The sequence below is a fragment of the Mauremys mutica genome, chromosome 9, assembly GCF_020497125.1.
Source record: "Mauremys mutica isolate MM-2020 ecotype Southern chromosome 9, ASM2049712v1, whole genome shotgun sequence".
NCBI lineage: Eukaryota > Metazoa > Chordata > Testudines > Geoemydidae > Mauremys > Mauremys mutica.
Window position 1 is genome coordinate 45,537,086 of NC_059080.1, and position 23,110 is coordinate 45,560,195.

At 52.1% G+C, this 23,110-nt stretch overlaps 1 protein-coding gene across 4 annotated transcripts in view; it reads left to right on the forward strand.

Annotated features, from left to right (window-relative positions):
* The window catches only part of LOC123377601 (diacylglycerol kinase delta-like), a 191,104-nt gene that overhangs the window by 664 nt on the left and 167,330 nt on the right, over positions 1-23,110 (forward strand). For all 4 annotated transcript variants that reach the window (XM_045030692.1, XM_045030695.1, XM_045030694.1 and 1 more), the window contains exon 2: positions 314-589. In XM_045030692.1, the coding sequence (XP_044886627.1) occupies positions 392-589 (198 nt within the window). In that variant the 5' untranslated portion in view covers positions 314-391. The remainder of the gene's footprint in view (positions 1-313; positions 590-23,110) is intronic.

A 23,110-nucleotide genomic window follows, 5' to 3' on the forward strand; every position in this document is an offset into this window, starting at 1 on the left:
GCACAATCGTTGTGATCAGAGGGTGAAAAAAGAGGAAGAGTTTGGAGGGGGGAAAAAAGTTTGACAGCAAAGCAGCTGGTTTGTATTTTGACATTGAGGGTGAATTTCAGAGGTGAGGAAGTGCCCACATTTAAAACTAGAACCTTCCCAAAGCATCCAGTTACTAACCTCTGTGTGCCCCTCCCTCCCCCTGTGATCTGAATGTCCCGTGGGGACATGGAAGGGGGATCTTGCGGTGGGCAGGGGAGCTCTGTGAACTGAGGCGAATGTTCTGGGTCTCTCACAGAGCATGTCGCCTTGTCCTTTTTTGAAGGGTCGTAGGAAGTGGAAGAGCCCTGAGCCCATCTGGGATCTGCACCTCAGTTGCACGCCTCAGTGAGACGCTCCGGAGATGGCGGAGAAGCTGGCCCCCGGGGACTTGTTTTTCAGGAAGGCGAGGGAGTCAGTGTCTTCCCTGGACTCGGACAAGCTGGCCCCGGCCTCCCCTGAAGGAGCTGGCGAGGAGTCCTCTGACAGTGAGGGCGAGCAGGAGGGCAGCTCTCACAAGCTCATCAGGAAGGTGTCTACATCGGGGCAGATGAGGAGCAAGGTAAGGGAGCCGGGGCCTATTGATGGGGGTTGCGTGTCTGTGCTAAGGTGGCGTAATGACCAGGATGTATGTGGTGAGACCTCAGGGTTGGGGGAACCGCAGTGGCCAGGGCTTGAGGTGATGGCCAGGTTTATCAGCTCCTCGGCTGTGGGGAGTCAGGGTAACTCTCCTACAGTCAGCACAGCTGCCTGATGAACATCAGCCGAGGATGTGGCCCATCACGTGTTTGTGTAAACAACAGCTCTTGTGTAACACAGGGCAGGAATACTCTGCTGGGGCCAGACCCCGGGGAAGCAGCGAAGGGAGCTGCAGCTGGGCCCAGTCTGCACCCAGAGTCTAGATAGCGATAGGTGCCTCCCTGCGGATACAGGAGCAGAGTGATGCCAGAACAACACAAGGGAAGCCTGCTGCTGTGGAGCTGGAGTGGGGTGGGACATTGCCCCCAGGAAGCAAGGCTAGAGATGGGGGCTGATTCCTTTCTCACAGCTGCGTGAATCAGGAGGCCAGTGGGCTTAGGCAGGTGTAAAACTGGTGTCAGGGTATTCAGGATCAGCTCCTCTACATCCATGTGTTGAGAAACAGTGAAATGGAACCCAGATCCCACCCCAGCTTTAGAGATCCAAGAGCTGTTCTCTTCAGAGGAAGGTGTGAGGTCCCCTGAAGCATCTGGTATTGGGCACTAAATTGTCTGTGGGTATTTGGCTCCCAGGTTTCGTTTCAGCTCAGTGCAAAGATACGGACTTTTGGAAAAATGAGATCTGGGTTTGGATTTCAACACCCACATGATTTGGGGGCGTGAGAATCTGGGGGTTTGATTGTCTCCCCAAAGAGCAGAGGTCTGTGATTCAATCAGGTCATTGCTCCTAGCTAAAACTTTGAGTCCCAAAAGGAGAATTAGGTTCCTCACCAAGACAGAGAGATAGAGGGGTGTACATATGGGGATGGATAGAGGGGTGCGCATGTGGGGATGGATAAATAGATATATCTGGTGGCAGAAATTGTAAGCAAGGATATGTAAACGTGTTCTGTATTCTTATTATTTATTTGTGTTGTTGTGATGCCTGGAGATCCCAACCATACATACATAATCTAACCTCTTGTGGCTCTGGGGGTTCATAGTACATAGGCCATGTTGGATCCCCTGTGGGCAGCCTCTCAGATACTTTAGCCCCTCAATTAAATTCCCCATAAACTTGTCCTGATCTCATCTGATGAGAAAAGCCTTCCAGATTTTACATACTGGCCTTTGGTGGTTGTTGCCTGGGATTCAATGAGAGCTTGGGGAACAGAATAGCAATTAATGCCTTTTTGGTAGGACCTACAACAAACAGTGTTGTGAGTTCCCCCTGCTGCCTTTGCAGCACAGCCAATGGTCTGGTAATGCTGCGGTATAAAAAGCGAGGGTAGCAAGAAAAGTAGTTAGCTCTGTTTGGAACACAGGTCAGACTGAAAGAGTCCATGTTGGACAAATGGCAAAAATAAACCAATTAGTGAAAGACGTTTTATTTTATTTTTTTAAAGAAGATCTTAGAAACAATAGAGAAAAAATCAATTATCAGCCATTTAAAAATTAGCTGATAAATGTTCTTTGAAATCCATCTCCAGGCAGCACCCAGAGACAATTATTGTTACTGAAAAAGATTTAGATGTTTATATGAGTCAAAACAGCATCTGCAATTAAACTGGGGAAGGGTAAAAATGACAAGAACTACCAAACTTCATGATGCAGGGCATAAACCAATTACTAGCTAGGGGGTCAGGAAGGAATTGTCCCTAAGGAATAGAACTGCACAATGCGGTATACTAGATTGTACTCTGGCCTCCGAAGCATTTGGCAGTGGAGACAGGAGCCTGGGCTCCATGGACCTTTGGTTTGCTCTGGAATGGTAGCTCCTCAATTCTTATTAAAATGTGTTATTGGCAGGACTGCTCATTGCAAATTGGCAGATGAGAAATGAAAGCCAAGCCATGCCCAGAAGTGCCGCAAAGGGGAAAACAAACATGGCGGATGACAAGAAGGTGGGACTGGAAAAGTGCTCAGGGAAGCAGCACATATTGTCTTGTTTATGTCTAATAGCATTTAAGATTTATCTTCTTTTCTTGCATATGCATAGAAGGTCAGATTCTGCTCTGATACATCAGTGTAAATCTGGAATGACTCCATTTAAGTAAATAGAGAAACTCGTTTTACACCAAATTAACTAAAATCATAATGTGAAAGCCACAGAATCTGTCAGAAGAAAAATAAAAAAAAAGGAAGATTGCTTCATGCTAATGTGGCGCATCTACACTGGAGATCTGCATTGGTATAGTTCAGGGGTAGGCAACCTATGGCATGCGTGCCGAAGGCAGCACTCGAGCTGATTTTCAGTGGCACTCATACTGCCCGGGTCCTGGCCACCGGTCCGGGGGACTCTGCATTTTAATTTAATTTTAAATGAAGCTTCTTAAACATTTTTAAAACCTTATTTACTTTACATACAACAATAATTTAGTTATATATTATAGACTTATAGAAAGAGACCTTCTAAAAATGTTAAAATGTGTTACTGGTATGCAAAACCTTAAATTAGAGTGAATAAATGAAGACTTGGCACACCACTTCTGAAAGGTTGCCGACTCCTGGTATAGCTACATCTCTGCAAAAATCCCTCCTGCGGAGAAGTCCTGAAACTAGCTGAGTCAGTTTCCTATTTGTTTCTAGTCAGTTTCACTCTCTGGTTCCCTGTCCCTAACACAGAGCCCTTGTGTTTGCAATTCCAGCATTGTGGGGAAAGGTTTCAATAATGCCTGTGTGAAAAAGATGACAGGTCCCCCCGTTTTTGGGATGTTAACATGAGCCGCACAGGGAAATATCTTGTCATATCTGGCCTTGGTATGTTTTAAAAAAAACAGAATCTAAATGTGTATCTTAGAATGAGTTGTTAATAATGTTCCTGAGGGCTGCCATTCATCCTGAAGCTGGCAGCACTGTCTCCATGTTACCCACATCCTGCAGTGTTGCCACCTGAAAATGTATTGAGGGCGAGCAAAATGCCTCCCCCCCAATCTTTCCTCCCAACTCATGGCATCACGTGAGTAAGTGAGGTGGCCCCTCTCCTCTGCGCCGTGGGGTGGGCAGTGTGGGCACTAAACCGTGAGGCAGGATTGTGCTATTCAATGGGATTCTGTTGCCTGAGTGTGTGAGGAAACAGGGGTATCTAATGTACAGGATAAGATCAGAGCAGGCTCGTCTGTGCTCTAACAGGCAGATGTTCTGGGCTACTGTGTCAGGAGCTGGGTTCTAGTAGCAGTGCTCTCTGCCCGAGTGTTGCTCATCTGCGCCACCTGCCTGCTCACCTGGAGTGGCATCAGCTGAGCTTTGAGGGTAGCTCAGTCCAGCTCTTTGGGCTAGAGGACAGGCCCAGGTCCATGGGGGCGAGGGGGACATCTCGATACTGAGGTATGGCAGCTCCAGTAATGCATTTAATCACAAAGAAGAAAATAAGACCTGTTGGCACAGCTTCACAGCTCTCTGGCCAGACTGCCTGGGGGGGCACCAGGCCCTGGAGAGGCCAGTGGCTGCTCTAAGTACCAGATGATTGCCGCTGGGGAGGGAACGTGCTGTGGGAAGAGTGGTGGAGGATAGCTGGGAGATAGATGTTCATGGGCTACAAGGGCCAGGTTATGGCTGTGAGGAGACTATAGCTGGGACCAGGGGAGCTAAAATACAGCAGATCAAATGTTAAAATGTTCAGCAAGCGATTGAGAAGAGAGGGTTTTGTACAGGGTTTGTGCATTGCCCCCGGGGCAGGGAAGCCATGTGCAATGGGTGTATTTGCCAGTGTCTTTGGCTGGGGCATGTGTGTTGGGGGGTCTTCCTAGGCCCTCCATTATGCAGTGTTTTTTAAGGAACTGAGCCCTGATCAGCCTGAGTCTCACAAGCTCTAAGTGAGCGTCTCTGGGCTGTGGAATCAGTGACAGCAGCAGCAAGGCCTATTGTGTTACCATGCACGATTTCCCAGGATGAGTCACTGCTGCAGTCACCCACAATGAAACAAGCTCATCGCATGACGGTGTCGCTTGGCCGGGCTGGGATTCACACATGTCACTGATGCACTTGGTTCAGCGATACCGAGTAACATGTGGAGGGCACTGCTGAACTAAGTGAGCCTTGAGCTGTGTGGGGGCCGCTTCTGCCCCCAGCCTTGCACTGGAAGTGGTCGTTTGCTCCTATGCAAAGGAGGTGGAGAGCTCTGATACAGGGGCATTTTGGTCCCCCCACCCCTGATGGCTTGGGGATAAATGACATTGCACTGCTGGTTGAGGGGGAATCTGTCCCAGGGCTTTTCCCTGTCCCAGTAAGTAGAGACAAGAGCAGGCTCCCTGGAGACACAAGCATCTCCTGGCTCCTTCCCTCCAGGCAGGGCCGGCTTTAGGAAGTGCGGGGCCCGATTCAAACATTTTCGGTGGGGTACCCAGCAGGGATGACTAAAAAAAAAACGTGAAAAAAAGCCTTTCATTTCTTAGCAACCGGTTCCCTATAAAAAGTTCTGATTTAAGAGATGTGCCACAGTATGTATTTTTTGTACCAATAGGGTTACCATACACCCGTATTTTCTCAGGAGGAATTTTTAAACTTAAATCGCCGGATGGCAATTTAAGAACCAAAAAGCCTGATATGTCTGGGAAAATACGGATGTATGTTAACCCTACCTAAAGTTCTTTTTTAAAAAGATGGGCAATTTAAATGAGCTCCGTTTCACATGTGTGGGTCCCCGCCACTCCCTGGGGGTGTGCTAGGGTGACCAGATGTCCCGATTTTATAGGTACAGTCCTGATTTTTGGGTCTTTTTCTTAAATAGGATCCTATTTCCCCCCCCCCCACCGGTCTAGATTTTTCACACTTGCTGTCTGGTCACATGTGCACATGTGTGGGTCCCAGCTGCTCCCTGCCCCCCCTCATTGAAGCAGGTGTGCAGGGTTACTGCCCTGGGAACTGCAGGGCACCAGTGGACATGGGGCTGGCTGGAGGTAGGGCAGGGGCTGACTGGAGGTAGGGTCTGGCTGCAGTAAGGGCAAGGAGTGCGGGGCTGGCTGGAGACAGGGGATGTGGGGTGGGTTGGTTGGCTTCAGGCAGGGCCACAGGGGGGTGCGGCATGGGTTGGCAGGGCTGGACACAGAGGAGTGCGGGACTGGCTGGTTTCAGGCAGTGGGGTGCAGCAGGGGTTGACTGGAGATAGGGCAGGGGGTGCAGGGCTGGCTGGAGACGGGCTGGTGCAGGCAGGGCAGCGGGTGCGGGGCTGGCTGCAGGCAGAGGCTGGTGCAGGCAGGGCAGGGGGTGCAGGGCGGGTGCAGGCAGGTGGTGTGGGTACAGGGAGTACAACCCACCATGTAGGGTGAGTGCCCTCTCCTCCTCCTCCCTCCCCCACTGGGGTAGCAGCAGCAACCTGGGGCTCGGGGGCTATTTAAAGGGACCGGGGCTCCCCTGCTTCCACCGCCCCAGCCCTGTAAATAGCAGAGGGAGCCCTGGGGAAGCGGCGGGGCTCCAGCGGCTATTTAAAGGGCCAGGGCAGTAGAAGCAACGGGAGCCCTGGACTTTTTAAATAGTCCCCAGAGCCCTGCAGCCCTACCCCAGGGCTCCAGCAGTGGGGCTCTGGTGGCAATTTAAAGGGCCTGGGACTCCAGCCCCTGCTGGGAGCCCCAGGCCCTTTAAATTGCCCCCCTGGGGAAGCCGGGCCACCCCGGTACAGCGCACCGGCTCTTGCCGGTACGCAGTACCAGGGCTTGGGTGCAGGGCCCTCTTGGGGCGGGGCCCGATTCAAGGGAATTGGTTGAATTGGCCTAAAGCCGACCCTGCCTCCAGGTAATGGGACGGTGCTGACACTAGTTAGAATAACACTAGCTGGTGATGGAAAACTGTATTTGTCTGCCCTGAGCCCACCGGAACAGTACAGGCGTGCTCCTCCAGACTCTCCTCCAGGGCTCTGTCCAGTCTAGTTATAACTGGGATGCTGTTCCTCAGCCCAGTAGCTCTCTCTCCTAGGGGCTTTTCCTGATGCTCAGTCTAAATGCTGTGTTTAAGAACTGCATCCCTGTTGAACTGTCCTCCCCACGCTGCAGGCTGTGTGTGTCACCTGCTGCACCACGCTGCACCTCTTTAGGTCTTCAAATCTTTCCTCCTAACTCAGTCAGTCCTGCTCTCGGGCTGTTTTGGTTGCTTCTCCCCTGCCCCCGGTTCCCTATAGTTCCTCAGTATCCTCCTGGTGATGTGGGGCTCAGGACTGAACACTACTGTCTTGATTCCCCACTGCCTTGCCCCTTGAGGCCCCCCCAATTCCCCGCTGGCCCACCCCTTGGAGATCCCCCGATTCCCCGCTGCCCCGCCCGCTGGGCCCCCCCGCTATCCTGCTCCTGGTGCAGTCGTCTACCTCAGTGCAGAGAGCTGTGCTGGCATTAATTCTGGAGATGTTCCATGGGTGAAAAAGCTAAACAACATCAATCAGGCTGGGGAAAAAAAGGTTTCATTTGCTGACAAGCAGGACAAACTCCCTACAGGGCATCCTAGTGAGACGGAGGGGCAGAGGGAAAGTTCCAGTTGGGCAGCCATGAATGGGATGGGAATGAGCAAGCGTCACTGTGGTGGTGAACCCATGACTCCCAATGCCCTGGCTGGGAAGGGAAGGGCAGGGGACTGGAGCTGGCAGTGGCTGCTGTTCATTTGGAATTCCCATGCAGGGCAAGCACACTGGTGGGTTGGCCCTAACTTTGCCTGACGGCTGGTCTGATCATCTGATATTTGCTGATGCCTGCACGAAGGAAGTACCTGATGGATCTCCCTGGCATGGTGCCATGTGGCTAGCTCTGATGCTGCCAGGACAGGCTGGGAACCTCTGCTAATCTGGGTGGCATCCTTATGCAGGGAGAGACACAGTCACCTGCCAGAAGCCCTAGAGAATCAGCAGAGTGTGGGGGTAACTCAGGGGCATCCGGTCCAGGCTGCTCCAGGGCCATGTTGGCCACTTGCCGATTGCATCTATGGACTGGGGCGACTGCAGATCCCAACATGCATTGCTGCATGCCAGCAGGCGAAGCATTGCATGCTGGGCCCAGTGGCTTCGGGCGTATTAATGGGAGGGCACTGCTGCGCTCTGGGAGCTGCAGATGGCATCCCGCAGTGATGCAGAGCAGGGATGGCTTGGCCTTTGCCCAAGTCAGGCTATGGCTGGGGGCTGGAAGGGTCCCAGCAAGGAGAGCAGCCTGCTCCCAGGGCCCCCTGTGGCTCTCCTTGGGATTGAATTTACCTGTTTTCAGTAAGTGGCAGCGCTTTTCCTTCTGGCAGCTGCTTTCTCCTGCTCCCTGAGTCTGCTGTGAAGTCTTGGTCCTGAATCCACTATCCCTAAGCTGGGCTCAGTGCAGGGTTTGGGGGCCTTTGCACCTCGTCTTTGTGCCGCTTCTGGGGGCTGGTTTGAGCCCTGGCGTGGGTCAGTGTTGTGTGTTGGCTGCTGACAGCCCCAGCAGCCGGAGATCCAGGAAAGCCCTAACCATCCCCTCCCTTCTGTGACATGCTCCCTGCACCATGGGCTCCTGTGGGAGGTGGCGATGGCTTTTCCCCTCTCAGGACTCCCCCTATGCCCGGGCAGGGGCGGCTCTAGACATTTCGCCGCCCCAAGCACGGCGGCATGCTGCGGGGGGCGCTCTGCCAGTCCCGCACCCTGGCACCCGAAGGCACCCTGCCTGCCGCCCTCCTGGCAACTGGCAGAGCGCCCCCTGTGGCATGCCACCCCAAGCACGCGCTTGGCGTGCTGGGGCCTGGAGCCGCCCCTGTGCCCGGGGCATTCCTGTATAACCCCTTTGTTGCAGCTGGAATGACAGTGCCATCACAGCATGTGTCTGAGTTGGAGGGATGGACCAGAAGGCCGTTGGGCTAGTGGCTGCAGGGAGCAATCCTGCATCAGCAAGAGGAAGTAGGAAGTAGATCAAGGAGGCATTGTCTTGTGGTTAGAGCATGGGCCAAGGGAGTCAAGGCGACCTGGGTTTTAGTCCCAGCTCTGGATGGAAGTGTTGTCTAGTGCTTGGAGCAGGTGACAGGGATTCAGGATTCCTGGATTCTACCCCTGTCACTGACTTGCTGTGTGAAGTTGTGTAAATCATGCCTCAGTTTCCCTATCTATAAAACAATCATTATCTACCTCTTCCCTCTATAAATTCCATGGTTCTGTCACAAAGGCAGATACTATTGCTTATTAGTAGTGAAGGATGAACCTCAAAGAGTTTGAGGTTCAATTCAGAGGAGCAGCTAGTTTCTAGTCCTCTCCTGGCACTTATTGAGCAGAAATGGGCTGGTGTGTTGGAGCTGGATGGCTGGCTATGCATGAGGCACTCTGACTAGAGTGACGCATTCCTTGCTGTGAGGATAGGGGCTGGCGTCTGGCGGTTGCGGGGGAGCTCTCCAGCTGAGACCCAGGCAAGGAAGCTGCTTGTTAATAACCTGAGCTGACCCTTGTGTCAATTCCAAGTTGTAAAGACTCCTCTGACAAGAAATAGCTCAGCTGAGGGAAGGAGTGTGTTCTAGTGGTTAGAGCAGGCTCCTAGGAAGCAGAACTTCTGGGCTCTGATAATGACTCACTGTGCTCGGCTTTGGACAAGTCACTTCACTTCTCCATTCCCCATTGTAAATTGAGGATAACAAACTGGGAAGCTAAACGCCTTCCTGTCCCAAAGGAGCTGGGAGAGGCTTGAGGCAGCGGATGCCCCATGGAGCCTGCATGGGACCTTTCCAGCCATTTGTCTTTCTGGAGAGCAGAAGAGGAGGCCAGGTGGGGTGAGAGCGGAGGAGCAGTCTTGCTCAGAGGCAGAAATAGGCCCAAGCCAGGACTCTCCCAGGTGACACCCCTAAAAGCCCATCCTAGGGAAGTCTGGATCTGGACCATGTGAGCAGAGGACTCAGTGCCCAATAGTGTCCTGCAGGCTACATGGATTGGCTCTCTCTCCAGCATGGCTGAGCGGGGGATGACAGGAGAAAACTGAGCACCACCCCCTGCCCCTCAGGGATCGTGGGCAACAGCCATGCCAGGGGCCGAAGACAGAATGTTCTGCTGCTGGCACAGGTGGGCGGGCAGGGGGATGCCCATTCGGTGTGTCTGTCTCTGGCAGGCGGCCCTGTGGAGCTGTTCACGGCACTCTGCATTTGCTCCCTTGATGAGCTGCCTTATTTATCTGGTGCCTGCTCATGTCCCTCTTGTAAAGCAGATGTGCCACTGAACCCCCACCCTGTGGTCACGACCCGCCCTTGCCTTCAGTGCCACATCCGCAGGGGGCGTCAGCTCTTTCCTTCAGGCCAGCCCTGCTAATTGGGCAGCCGGAATAGGTGGCATTGTCACCCCCAAGCAGAGGATATCTGGCATTTGCAGCAGCATCAGGACTGGCAGCCTTGCCCCTGCCCTGCTCCTCACCGGGCTGGTGGAGCTTGGGAGGGAAGCAGTGCTGGTGGCAGCAGCCCCTGCTGGTGGGGTGGCCATGCCACTGCAAATGCCACACTCCTTGTTCTGAGGCCAGGGAGTCATGCTGTCCTAGGGACGGCTGAGGGGGGCCACCCCACAGGCCCTGCCTGGGCCGGGTGGGGGGGTTCCCATGGGCGATCAGCAAGTGTTTAAGCTCTGCTGACAGGGTGGAGGGAGACTGCCAGAACTCAACTCACCCGCCCCTTACCTGGGACATCAGAGAATCCGATTCCTCATGGGGCCCTGCTGGCTTTACTGGGCTGGTGCATCCAGGGCAGATTCACAGCCCCTGTGGTGGAGCGCTTGCAGCTCAGGAGGGCCCAGGGGAGTGGGAGGGAGGCACTGGGGGCAGGGCCGGATTAACCTTTTTTGGGCCCGGCGCCAAACATATTTGTGGACCCCAATGGAGCATGGCGTGGGGACGTTAGTCCCCAGAGTGAGGGGCCAGCCAGGGGCAATGGGGTATGGCATGGCAGGAGTGGCCCTGCTCCGCCCAATGCGAGGGCACTATTTACATACCGGCAGTTGCCAGACGCACAGTGGCCTGCCCGACCCTGTGCTGCCAGCATGCCCCTTCCCTTTGGGGGAGGACCCCTGCCATGCCTCACAGTCCCCCCTGCCCAACACCGGAACACCCCCCGATTCCCTATGCCCAGACCCCCCCTGGGCCCACTATGCCCAGTGCCCCCCTCACAAATGCCCAGTGCCCTGCACAGCACCACTCTTGCCCAGTGCCCCCTCCACAGCCCCACTACAACTGCCCAGCACCACACACACTCCCTAGTGCCGCAACACACACAACTTCCCTGCAACCTCACAGCCCAGCAGCCCAGCAGCGACCCACTCCCTACCCCCTGCCTCCTGGCCGCACTCACTGGCCCTGCTGGGAGGGGACTGTATCTGCAGGGCTGAGCCTGGGACCAGGAATCACTCCAGCCCCTCGGGAGTGACGGGATCAGCCAGGTCAGCGCCTGCCCCGGCTGGGCTCTCTCAAGATGCACTTGCCTGGAGGGGCCCAGGCAAGCCTCCCACACTGTCACCCTCCCCCACCCCACCTGGCTGAGACTGGCCAGGCTTCTGCACCAGTCCCAGGCAGCTCAGCTCTGGGGAGACAGGTGGTGGGAAGCAGAAACTGCCCGGAGCTGGAGGTTCACTGGGGTCCTGCCACGGGGCAGAGAGGAACAGGGGGGATGGGGCTGGGAGGCAGAGAGGAGCCCCTGGTATGAGGAGCAAGTGATGGGCGTCAGGGAGCCAGCAGGCTGGTGGGCTCTCAGGACCCCCTCTGAGCATGGGCCTGGCTCCATGAAGCCACTGGCACCATTGTAAACCAGCACTGCAGGAGGAATTAACCCGGTCCCACTTGTGCCCTCACTGCCCCTGCCCTGGGAGTTAACCTGGCCTCACTCATCCCTGACCAGGAATTGAGGTATGTTCTTATTTAGAGGTCACCTAGACCTAGCCCATCCCCCAGCGCCCAGGGCAGGATCAAGTAGCCCTTGGCCATCCCTGGCAGGTGTTGGGGTCCCTGGCCAGGGCTCTGGCCACGCAGACTCCAATCACTGCCTCAATGCCACAGCTGGTGGAAATTCCCTAATGGAAGAGTTTATGGCGGAAAATACTGATTGCACAAAATGGAACCGTTTTTGTGGGACTGGGTCGATTTCAGCTACATTTCTGTAGCAAAATTGTTGCCCTGTTTCCTTTGGATAAGGTCGAAGCACCGCGTGTGAGAGAGTTACAGCCCAGACGATAACATGGAGACGAAGTGCATCAACTGCGCTGAAGTGAAATGGAGCCATCAGGTCATTTCTGGAATTCCTTTCCTGGGAAATTTTGCAATTTTGACTTTTCGCTGGGATTTGGGCTGGAGGCAAATTTGGAAATTCCGGCATTTCCTGGGCAAAGGAAATCCCGAGTGTGGAGCAGCTCTAATTGTTGTGTATTTGGTTGTTATGGTTTTTGGTTCCTATGGTAACTGAGTTAGATTATTAGGGGATAGCTCAGCCAGCTTCAGCCGGCTGGGTGAGTTCTCTGAGTCTGTAAATAAAATGGTGGTTTTGTTAGCTGTCTGGCCTCAAGTGATTTCTTCCAAAACCGGCTGCCCCCAAGGATATAACAAGTGGCGACGATGGATGGGATCCTGGTGCTGCTCCAGTAACAGAAGGAAGTAGAAGTCAAAGTACAAAACAAACAAATAAAAATACTGCTTGTTTGCACTGACTGTGAAAGTGAAACTAAAATCATGGCTACTCTGACCAGGCCACTGGAACCTTTTGATGAGAATATAGAGCAGTGACATGTGTATACTGAGCGTTTTGAGCTTTTTGGTATTGCAAATGACATTACAGAAACAAAGAAGGTGCCAATATTCTTAAGTGTTGTAGGGGCTAAAACCTACTCCCTGCTACGCAGCTTACTACACCCTGTTAAGCCTGAGACTAAATCTTACAGTGACATTGTGGAAATCCTGGGGTCTCATTTCTCCCCAAAACCACTGGTAATTGCTGAAAGATATAGGTTCCACAAAGGAGACCAAAAGGAAGATGAAACAGTTGTACAATTTGTAGCCATTTTAAAAAAGCTAGCAGAACACTGTGAATTTAAAGAGATGTTAAATGATGCCCTGCGTGACAGGTTAGTGTGTGGCCTGTACAGTGAAGCTATACAGAAGCGCCTACTGACAGAGGCTAAGCTTACCTTACAGAAGGCTGTTGATATTGCTGTCTCCATGGAACTGGCTACAAGGGAGGCGCAATACATTGGTGCATCCCCTAGGGTGAAAAAAGTGTCACAAGAACTGACCCACAAAACGGTGCAGAGTCAAGAATGTTACCGCTGTGGTAAGCCGGGTCACCAGGCATCAGAATGCTGGTGTAAGGACCTGGTGTGTCGACACTGTGGCAAAAAGGGACACATTGAGTGTGCCTGTAAACAAAAGAAAAGGAGGCCTGTGGTCTGGCCGACAAAAAGAGGAACCTTGCATACCCTAGAGCAGACCCAGGATGATCAAGGTGACACCTCATCGCAAGAGAAAGTGCCACTGCATGTTTTGTCCTTGGCAGTGGGCTCACATGAATACTGGGTAACCCCGTTATTGGATGGCAAACGTATACGCATGGAACTGGACACCGGTGCAGCCGTCTCACTGATCTCCGAGACTGTGTATAAAGAAAAGCTACAGCATCTTCCGCTTAAGGCAACAAAAACTGTTCTGAAGACGTATACGGGAGAAGTTGTGCCTATGCTGGGCACTATTGATGTTAAGGTGGAGCTCAATGGACAGGTGGCTAAATTGCCACTGTTTGTGGTGAGAGGTAACTACCCAGCCTTAATGGGTAGGTCTTGGCTTGGGAAGATTCAACTGAACTGGGCAGAAGTGCACCGGATGACTAAAGAAGAAACCAGTCTAACCCCTATACTAAGGAAACATGCTGCTGTTTTTGGAGATGATTTGGGAAGTATGAAGGGAATCACTGTGACATTGAACATTAAACCTGACAGTCCACCAAAATATCTGAAAGCCCGAACTGTGCCATATGCCATCAGGCCAAAAGTTGAAGCAGACCTGGAGCGCCTGGTCACCAATGGAGTCCTAATACCAGTTACCCATAGCTCATGGGCCACTCCTATCGTTCCAATAGTGAAGAAAGATGGCTCTCTCCGGATTTGCGGTGATTTTAAAGTCACTGTCAACCCAGTGTTGTGTGCAGAGCAATACCCGCTTCCCCGCATCGATGACCTCTTCGCAGGCCTGGCTGGGGGACAAAAGTTCAGTAAGATTGATCTGAGTCAAGCATATTTACAGATGCACGTTGATGAAAAGTCCCAAGAGCTGTTGACTATTGTGACTCATAAGGGGCTTTATCGATACTGCTGCCTACCCTTCGGAATAACATCTGCTCCCTCCCTGTTCCAGAGGGCTATGGACCAGATCTTGTGTGGCTTGTCAGGAGTTCAGTGCTATCTGGATGATATCCTGGTCACTGGAAGAAATGAAGAGGATCACTTAAAGAATTTAGAGGCTACCCTACAAAGACTGGAAGAGTATGGCCTACGAGTTCGCAAAGACAAGTGTGAATTCTTCAAGCCCTCTGTTGAATATTTGGGACACATCATTGATTCTGCAGGTCTTCATAAGGCCCCTGCAAAAGTTAAAGCTATTGTGGAGGCTCCCCCACCTCGAAATGTAAGCCAGCTGCGCTCGTTTCTAGGACTACTGAACTACTATGGAAAGTTCATCTCACAGTTAGCCACACTGCTAAAACCACTTCATGAGCTCCTTGGGCAGAACAAGGCCTGGAAGTGGACTGAAGCCTGTGATGTTACATTTAACAAAGCTAAGGATACATTGCTAAATTCTGAAGTTCTAACGCACTTTGATCCATACTTACCCCTACATTTGGCCTGCGATGCCTCCCCTTATGGAGTGGGAGCAGTCGTGTCACACATTATGCCTTCGAGAGAAGAGAGACCTATTGCTTTTGCTTCACGCACTCTAAGCAAAGCAGAAACTAACTACGCCCAAATCGAACGTGAGTCATTAGGAATTGTTTTTGGAATTCGGAAGTTTCATCAGTACCTGTTTGGGCGAAAGTTTACTCTTCTCACAGACCATCGACCTCTGACATAAATTTTTGGACCCTACACAGGCATTCCCCCATTAGCTGCTAGTCGTATGCAACGTTGGGCATTGTTACTTTCAGCACACACATATCAAATCAAATATCGGAAATCCACTCTGCACGGCAATGCAGATGGCCTCTCAAGGTTGCCTTTGCCGGTCAAACATCAAGATAGTGCCCAAAAGGAAATCTTCTACTTTGAACAGGTAGAGAATACACCCATCACTGCTACTCAGATAAAGAAGGCAACCCGCGTTGACCCAGTGTTGTTCCAAGTTATGGACCTGGTGATGCATGGAAAATCTCGACAAACCTCTCCGGTCTCATCTGACCTTGTTCCCTACATGTCCAGAAGGACGGAGTTATTGGTCCAATCTGGTTGTTTGTTGTGGGGGAGACGTGTCATTATTCCACCACCACTGAGATCACAGCTGTTAGAACAGCTACATTCTGGTCACTGTGGAATAGCGCGCATGAAGGAAATTGCACGAAGCTATTTTTGGTGGCCTGGATTGGACAGTGCTATTGAAGAGAAGGCAAAAGCTTGTATGTCATGTCAGAGTGTAAGAAATGCACCCCAGTGGGCACCCCTACACCCATGGGACTGGCCTGAAAAGCCGTGGCAACGTATTCATGTTGACTTTGCTGGCCCCCTTGAAGGAAGCATGTTCTTGGTGGCAATAGATGCCCATTCTAAATGGCCAGAAGTCTCTATAATGCAGTCCACTACTGCAGAGAGTACTATCCAAAAACTACGAGGACTCTTTAGTCGTTTTGGTCTGCCAGAACAACTTGTGAGCAACAACGGACCGCAGTTTGTCTCTCAGGAGTTTCAAAATTTTATGAAGGCAAATGGGATACACCACATCACGTCAGCACCATATCATCCATCCACCAATGGATTAGCTGAAAGATTTGTGCAGACAATGAAAAACGCTTTGAAATCAGCAAGGGGACAACACTCCATTCAAAAGCGTCTGGATACCTTCTTACTTTCCTACCGAAACACACCTCATGCTACGACCCAGGCATCCCCAGCCTTTCTAATGATGGGACGACAGCTGCACACTTGCTTTGATCTGCTGAAACCTTCTGAACCCAGTGTCATTAAGGGTCAGTCCATTTTCAAGCAGACAGGTGTCAGTGTGACAGATCTAATCACTCTCCAACCAGCCCAAAGCACAATGCAGCATGGCAGGTTCTTAATTGGGAAAGGAGGCTAAGGAAGAAATCGCACCTGTCTGTGGCTAGCTGTACCCTTTGCTGCCTCTCTAGTGCATACACAGAGCTTGAAATGGGGAAGGGGAGGGAAAGGTGTTTAAAAGGAAAGGTTCCTTTGATCTGGTTTGTTTAATCATATCCCATCTTTGTGGCAGTCTCATGGGAGCACCCAATGCAGAGAGTGGGACCTTGCTCTGCCCCTCTGGAAAGGGGAGAGCTGTCAAACCTTTCACAAAGAGAGCTTTTGTCTCAACTGTTGTAGGGTGTTTGAGTTAAATTTGTGTGCGTAAAAATAAACGGTGAATAAAACATAAAAAATGACTTCCCCTGTCAACTAATCAGCTTTGTCACCGCTCTGTGAGTTCTCCCATTGACCCTTGAGTTCTCCAGCAAAAATAGGCCAGATAAGACCTGAATTTCTAAGGAGAAAACAAGCTGAAAAGCATTCTGCTGTAATTTGCATTAAATTGTATCCGGTAAGGAGGAAACCAGTCCAGAGCTCACCTTTAGTCACAGCATCTAGCACTAGGAACAACTCCCCACAAAGCGATGAAAGGCAGTTGCTCCAAGATCCAGCTCTGAGGTGATACGGGGAGTGTCAGTCTAATCGCAGGTTAGGTAGGAGATGGGAACCAGCCAGGCCTTTAACTCAAATCCTCAAGCAGCTTTCTCTTCCCCCAGTCTCTGTTTTGAGGACTAGAGATGCTGTTCCACTGTGGGGAATCAGAGGCCTTGTCTACACACACATTTGACCTGGTGTATTAAACCAGTTTACTTAAACCGGTGCCAGTCCCTGTGTGAGTGCTCTTGCTCTGGTTTAGCTTAAACCTGTTCCTAATTGACTTAACCTCACCCGTTGAGGAGAACCAGTGCAGCTCTGTGTGCAGACAAGTCTGGAGGCTGAGCACTCAGGTCTTCAGCCCACTCACCAGAAGGGCTAGGACTTTGCTGCGACTCCAGGCTACGGTGCTACCCAGACTCCTTAAATACACTCCCTTTATCACTCAGACTCTGTGCCCAGGGGGTGGTGTGTGCAGTCTCTATGCTCCTGGGGGTGGTATGCTGCCAGCATATTGTCCCCTGGCACATGCCCATTAAATTTCACAGATCACAGCATGAGCCCATTGGGGCAGCCTGGGGGAAACTTGCACTGCTGTTGTCTGAGCTATCCCTGGTTCTTTGGCCATGGAGAGGACACCAGCCTCCAGGGCTGTCAGTCAAGACAAGAAGTGTGTGCGTGCGGGTGGGTGTGAGCTTGTGAACGTGTGCGTATGTGAGTATGCCCAGGTGTGACTGTGCATGTGCGAGTGTGTGCACAGCAAGAGCGTGAATGTGTGGGTGTGGGTGTGACTGTACATGTGTGTGTGTGTGTGTGTGTATGTGTGCATGTTTGTAAAGAAGTGCCATTTAGCATCAGCACCGTGTCAGTTCCCAGCTCTTCTGAATGCCCAACTGCCTCTATACTGGGCTCATCCTCCGGCCGGATTCTCACATGCTCCTGTGGCTTGTAGTGTCACCACTGCCCTGCTAGTTGTAACCCAGCTTGTGTCATGTCTGTGCCAAGGTCTGTACTAGCTAGGCTTTATCAGAGTAGCTGTACCAGTGTACTACGCCAGCACAGCATTTCTAGTGTGGATGCAGCTTATACCGACATAGCTTATTCCGGTCCCCTGAGTGAAACAAGCTTCACCGGTGAAAGTACAGCTTTGCCCTTGTAACAGTGTCTGCACTAGGGGTGGTGTGGCACACCCCTGTCAGTCAGATCACACCTCTTCACATCCCTGCCTGACACTGCTAAGCTCTATAGCGTAGACCTGGCCTGTTTCTGAACCTCCCAGGAGTCCCAGGTCAGCAGGGGTGGTGCAGAGTGAACACCTGCCTCCTTTGTGGGTGTAACAGGTCCGACTCACCCCTGCGGCGCCTCCTGCTGGTGACTCTGGGGAATTAGCTCTTTCCAGCCCTGGAGCGCCCTCTGCAGGCCGGTGATCCACCTGTTTGCTACTGGCTCTGTGTCCCTCCCAGGACCCCAGTGCCCCTTTAACCTTTACTGGGTTACCCCTTCCCAGGGGAAACCCCCACCCTACTATCCCCACTTTGCCTCAGTAGTGGCTACTGCCCAGTCTCTATCTAGCCCCCATTCGCTGGGGCAGACTGCAGTATCCTGTACTCATCATTGGCAAAGGGGGTTTGGACCTGCTGCCTTTGCCTACCCCTAGGTTGCCCCCTGCAACCCCCAGTACCTTTTGCCCTCTGCTAGGCCGCAGCCTGGGGTTTTCTAGGCTGGAGCTTCCCCAGCTCCTCAGCCTTTCCCCAGCCCTGCTTCACCCTAGGTACCTTGTCTCAGCTCAGCCAGGCCCATCTCGCTCTATAGCCAGAGAGAGACTGACTGGGCTCCTGGCTCATAGCCTTTTATAGGGGCCAGCTGTGGCCTGATTGGGGTGTGGCCCAGCTGCGGCTACTTCCCCAATCAGCCCAGCTTTGAGAGCAGCAGCTCTCAAGCCCTACCAAGCTACTTTTAAACCCCTTCCACCCAGGAGCAGGGGTCCACCCTGCTACAGTGGGGTATTTGTGAATCGTGAAATCAATAGCTCCAGCTCTGGCAGGATCCAAGTAGGATGGAAAATGACCCATGGAGCTGAAGGTGCTGGTTGAGAATTCAGGTCCCGGTGTATGAGCAGCACACATTTGCTTTCTCTCACTCCTAATGTCTTTCTACCTGCTCCCATCTGGTGCTTGGCAGCCCAAGTCAGGAAACATAGAGCAAGCCACTGAGAGAAACCTGCTCTAATCTGCTTGCCCACAAGTTAAAGGCTCTAATAGAAAGCAGAGATCTTTCCTTAACCCCTTCCTTAGTCACCAATTTGAGCAGCCTCACTGCTATCCCGTGGCAGGCGGTGGACTGAAGCCCCTTCTGGGAGCAGTGGAGATAGATGAGCATGAAGGACCAGAACCTAGACAATGTCAAAGGCCTGCATTGGCCTGGTCAATGGGGTCTTTTAAATCTGTTCACCGTCCTTCTGCCATGGCTGCTGAAGCAGAGGCTTTGGGGGAAGCATGGACTTCCTTTGGCTTCCCTTTGCTATCAGGAGCCTGACTCCCCATGATCAGAGGGAGTGGGAGCCAGCAGCATCAGTAAAAGCCACATGTGTCTGAAGTGGCGTGGAATGGATACTGCCTGCCTGGCTGGCAGCATCCCTGGCTGCCTGCCCAGCCTTAATAAGCATTAGCCCAGGTGGAGCCATCCAGCATATTGCTGCTTGAAAGCTAATCTGTCACACTCTACAAGATGATGCTTACCAGCTGCCAGACCTGATGAAGTCCCCCAGCTACCAGCTTCCCACCCCACTGCCTTAGGTCACTGCTTCCCACTCCGCTTCTGCAGGGGCTCCTCTCCGTAGCCCACCAAGTTCCTGGTGATCAGTGTTGCAGACGGCGCTGTGCTTTCCTGAGGCAGCCCAAGGACGAGGGTTGCATCGGAAAAGGCAGCTGGTAGTATCACCGACTGGAGAGCGGAAAGGACTTGGGAGCTCACAGAAAGGGGAAGGGAGGGGCGGGGGAGGAGAATAGTTGTCATCTCCCAATCAGTAAGGCAGCAGGAGGGCTTGGAGCAGCACCTGGAACTGAGTGGTGGGCTGGAGTTGTATGTGAGGCTGAGAAGGCAGGGGGCTGGGTTGTTACTGGGTCATCTAATCTCAAGCAGTGGTTGCTGCTTGTGCAAAGGGAGATCTCAGCCAGAGTGCTGGCAGGGAGGTATATCGGGAGGGCTCTGGGCATGCTGTTGGTCTGTAATGTAGCTCAGCCCTGGTCTACACTACGAGTTTAGGTTGAATTTAGCAGCGTTAGATCGATTTAACCCTGCACCAGTCCACACGACGAAGCCATTTTTGTCTACTTAAAGGGCTCTTAAAATCAATTTCTGTACTCCCTGATGAGGGGATTAGCGCTGAAATCGACTCTGCTGGATCAAATTTGGGGTGTGGATGCAATTCAACGGTATTGGCCTCCGGGAGCTATCCCAGAGTGCTCCATTGTGACGGCTCTGGACAGCACTCTCAGCTCAGATGCACTGGCCAGGTAGACAGGAAAAGCCCCGCAAACTTTTGAATTTCATTTCCTGTTTGGCCAGTGTGGTGAGCTGATCAGCACAGGTGACCATGTAGAGCTCAGAATCGCAAAAGAGCTCCAGCATGGACTGAACGGGAGGTACGGGATCTGATCACTGTATGGGGAGATGAATCTGTGCTATCCGAACTCCGTTCCAAAAGATGAAATTCCAGAATATTTGAAAAAATCTCCAAGGGCATGAAGGACAGAGGTTATAACAGGGCCCCGCAGCAGTGCCGTGTGAAACTTAAGGAGCTCAGGCAAGCTTACCAAAGAACCAGAGAGGCAAATGGTCGCTCTGGGTCAGAGCCCCAGACATGCCGCTTCTATGATGAGCTGCATGCCATTCTAGGGGGTGCCCCTACAACTATCCCACCCCTGTGCTTCCCTCCTCCCCCACCCCTCCTGGGCTACCTTGGCAGTTATCCCCCCATTTGTGTGATGAATTAATAAAGAATGCATGAATTTGAAACAACAATGACTTTATTGCCTCTGCAAGTGGAGATCAAAGCGGGGAGGGGAGGGCGGTTGGCTTACAGGGAAGTAGAGTGAACCAAGGGGCCGGGTTTTCATCACGGAGAAACAAACAGAACTTTCACACCATAGCCTGGCCCATCATGAAACTGGTTTTCAAAGCTTCTCTGATGCACAGTGTGCCCTGCTGTGCTCTTCTAACCGCCCTGGTGTCTGGCTGTGCGTAATCAGTGGCCAGGCGATTTGCCTCAACCTCCCACCCCGCCATAAACGTCTCCCTCTTACTCTCACAGATATTGTGGAGCGCACAGCAAGCAGTAATAACGATGGGAATATTGGTTTCACTGAGGTCTAACCGAGTCAGTAAACTGCGCCAGCACACTTTTAAATGTCCAAATGCACATTCTACCACCATTCTGCACTTGCTCAGCCTATAGTTGAACTGCTCCTTACTACTGTACAGGCTTCATGAGCCATGGGAGCAAGGGGTAGGCTGGGGCAGGTGGGGTAGCCGTGTGGTGCTGCCGACTGGGAGAGCAGCCTGAGGCGGAAGCCTCCAGCTGGCATGATATTCCAGGCAGGACTGAATCTCCATTAGACGAAACTTAAAGAACAGAATGAGCTGGAGTCATTCCCATTTTTGTCCAGGTGCCCCCGACCGACCTCACCGAGGCCAGCCAGGAGCATCCATGTCTGCCCAGGCGCCCTCAACCAACCTAACCGAAGTCGGCCAGGAGCACCCATGGGATGACGACGACGATGGTTAGCAGTTGTATTGCACCATCTGCCGTCCGCAAGGCAAGGCAAGGCAAGGCAAGGCAAGGCAAGAGGATGCTGCTGTGTAGCACTGCAGTATCGTGTCTGCCAGTAGCACCCAGGAGACATATGTTGACAGTGAGCTGAGCGGGCTCCATGCTTGCCGTGGTATGTTGTCTGCACGGGTAACCCAGGAAAAAAGGCGAGAAACAATTTTTTGCTGTTGCTTTCACAGAGGGAGGGAGGGGGGCCTGACGACATGTACCCAGAACCACCCGCAACAATGTTTTTGCCCCATCAGGCATTGGGAGCTCAACCCAGAATTCCAATGGGTGGAGGAGACTGTGGAAACTGGGATAGCTACCCACAGTGCAACGCTCCGAAAGTTGATGCTAGCCTCGGCACTGTGGACGCACATTGCCAACTTAATGCGCTTAGTGGGGACATATGCAATCGACTGTATCAAATTGATTTCTAAAAAATCGACTTCTATTAAATTGACCTAATTTCATAGTGTAGACATACCCTCAGAATGTCTGGAGGGGACAAGGGGGGCCTCTAGTGATACTTCTAGGAATAATACTTCTTAGTACAGGAAGTACCTGTTGGACTACACTGCCTGGAATCTTGCACAGGAAGTTGTGTGTGTCCATGCTGGGAGAACGGATTTGCTAACCACACACCTGCTGGAAGGGTACGTCAGGCAGGAGCTGCCTTCCAGGCTCACCTTAGGTGTCTGCTAGGAAGGCAGATCGTGCTAGTCTGTGCTGCTTCTTCGTGTGGGCTCCCCAAACATGGGGCATTGAGCAGTTGTTTGTGCTTAATTTGGCTTTGAATGTTTTGTTTGACCCTTAGTCACTGCCTTGGAAGGGTTCTTTGGAAATGTCCATTTAATACCTTCAGCCTTGTTAGCCTGCGGAACTCCTCGCTACAAGGTGATACTGAGTCAAACTGCTGATGTATCATAAAAGGATTATCTTCCATTGTTGTTTGCAGTGCTGTTGTAGCCTGGTTGGTCCCAGATAGTAGAGAGACAAGAAGGGTGAGGTAATATCTGTTATGGGACCAGCCTCTGTTGGTGAGAGAGAATAGCTCGAAAGCTTGTCTATTTCACCAAGATAAGTTGGTCCACTCCTAGATATTCCCTCGCCCACTGTGTCTCTAGAGAAGGAATAGGCACAGATATGGGGAGAATTGCTCAGTGCCTGCAGTACACCTCTAGAACACAAGGACTTTCCTTGCTACAGGGCATGAGCAGGAAGAAATTTCCTCCCATGAAATACGAATAAACAATATGGTGTATCAAGGGAGTTTGACAACTTCTAGTGCTTGGCGCTGGCTATGCAAGACTGAGGACGCTGCATCAGCTCATTGAGCTGTTCTGCCGTGGCAGCTCCTGCCTTCCTAGAGACGCTTATCAAGGCAAATTGCTCTGGCTAGCATGTCAGCCATGTCAATGATGTTCAAGTCATCTGCATTAGAAGAGGCGCCTTTGTCACCCTCTAGTGGCTGGTCACCTAAGAGGTTAATGAGTCAGCTGCAGCGGCTAGGTAGGTGGCTTGGGCCTTTTGCTCAAGCAACAGCGGATTGTGCTCTTAATGCCTAAGGGTACGTCCAGACTACCCGCTGTATCAGCGGGTAGCGATGGATTCATCGGGGATTGCTATATCGCGTCTCGTCTAGAGACAATATATCGATCCCCTAACATGCTCCCCATCGACTCCGGAACTCCACCAGAGCGAGCAGCGGTAGCGGAGTCAATGGGGGAGCCACGGCCGTCAATCCTGTGCCGTGAGGACGGAAGGTAAGTCGGAATAAGATACGTTGACTTCAGCTACGGTATTCCCGTAGCAGAAGTTGCG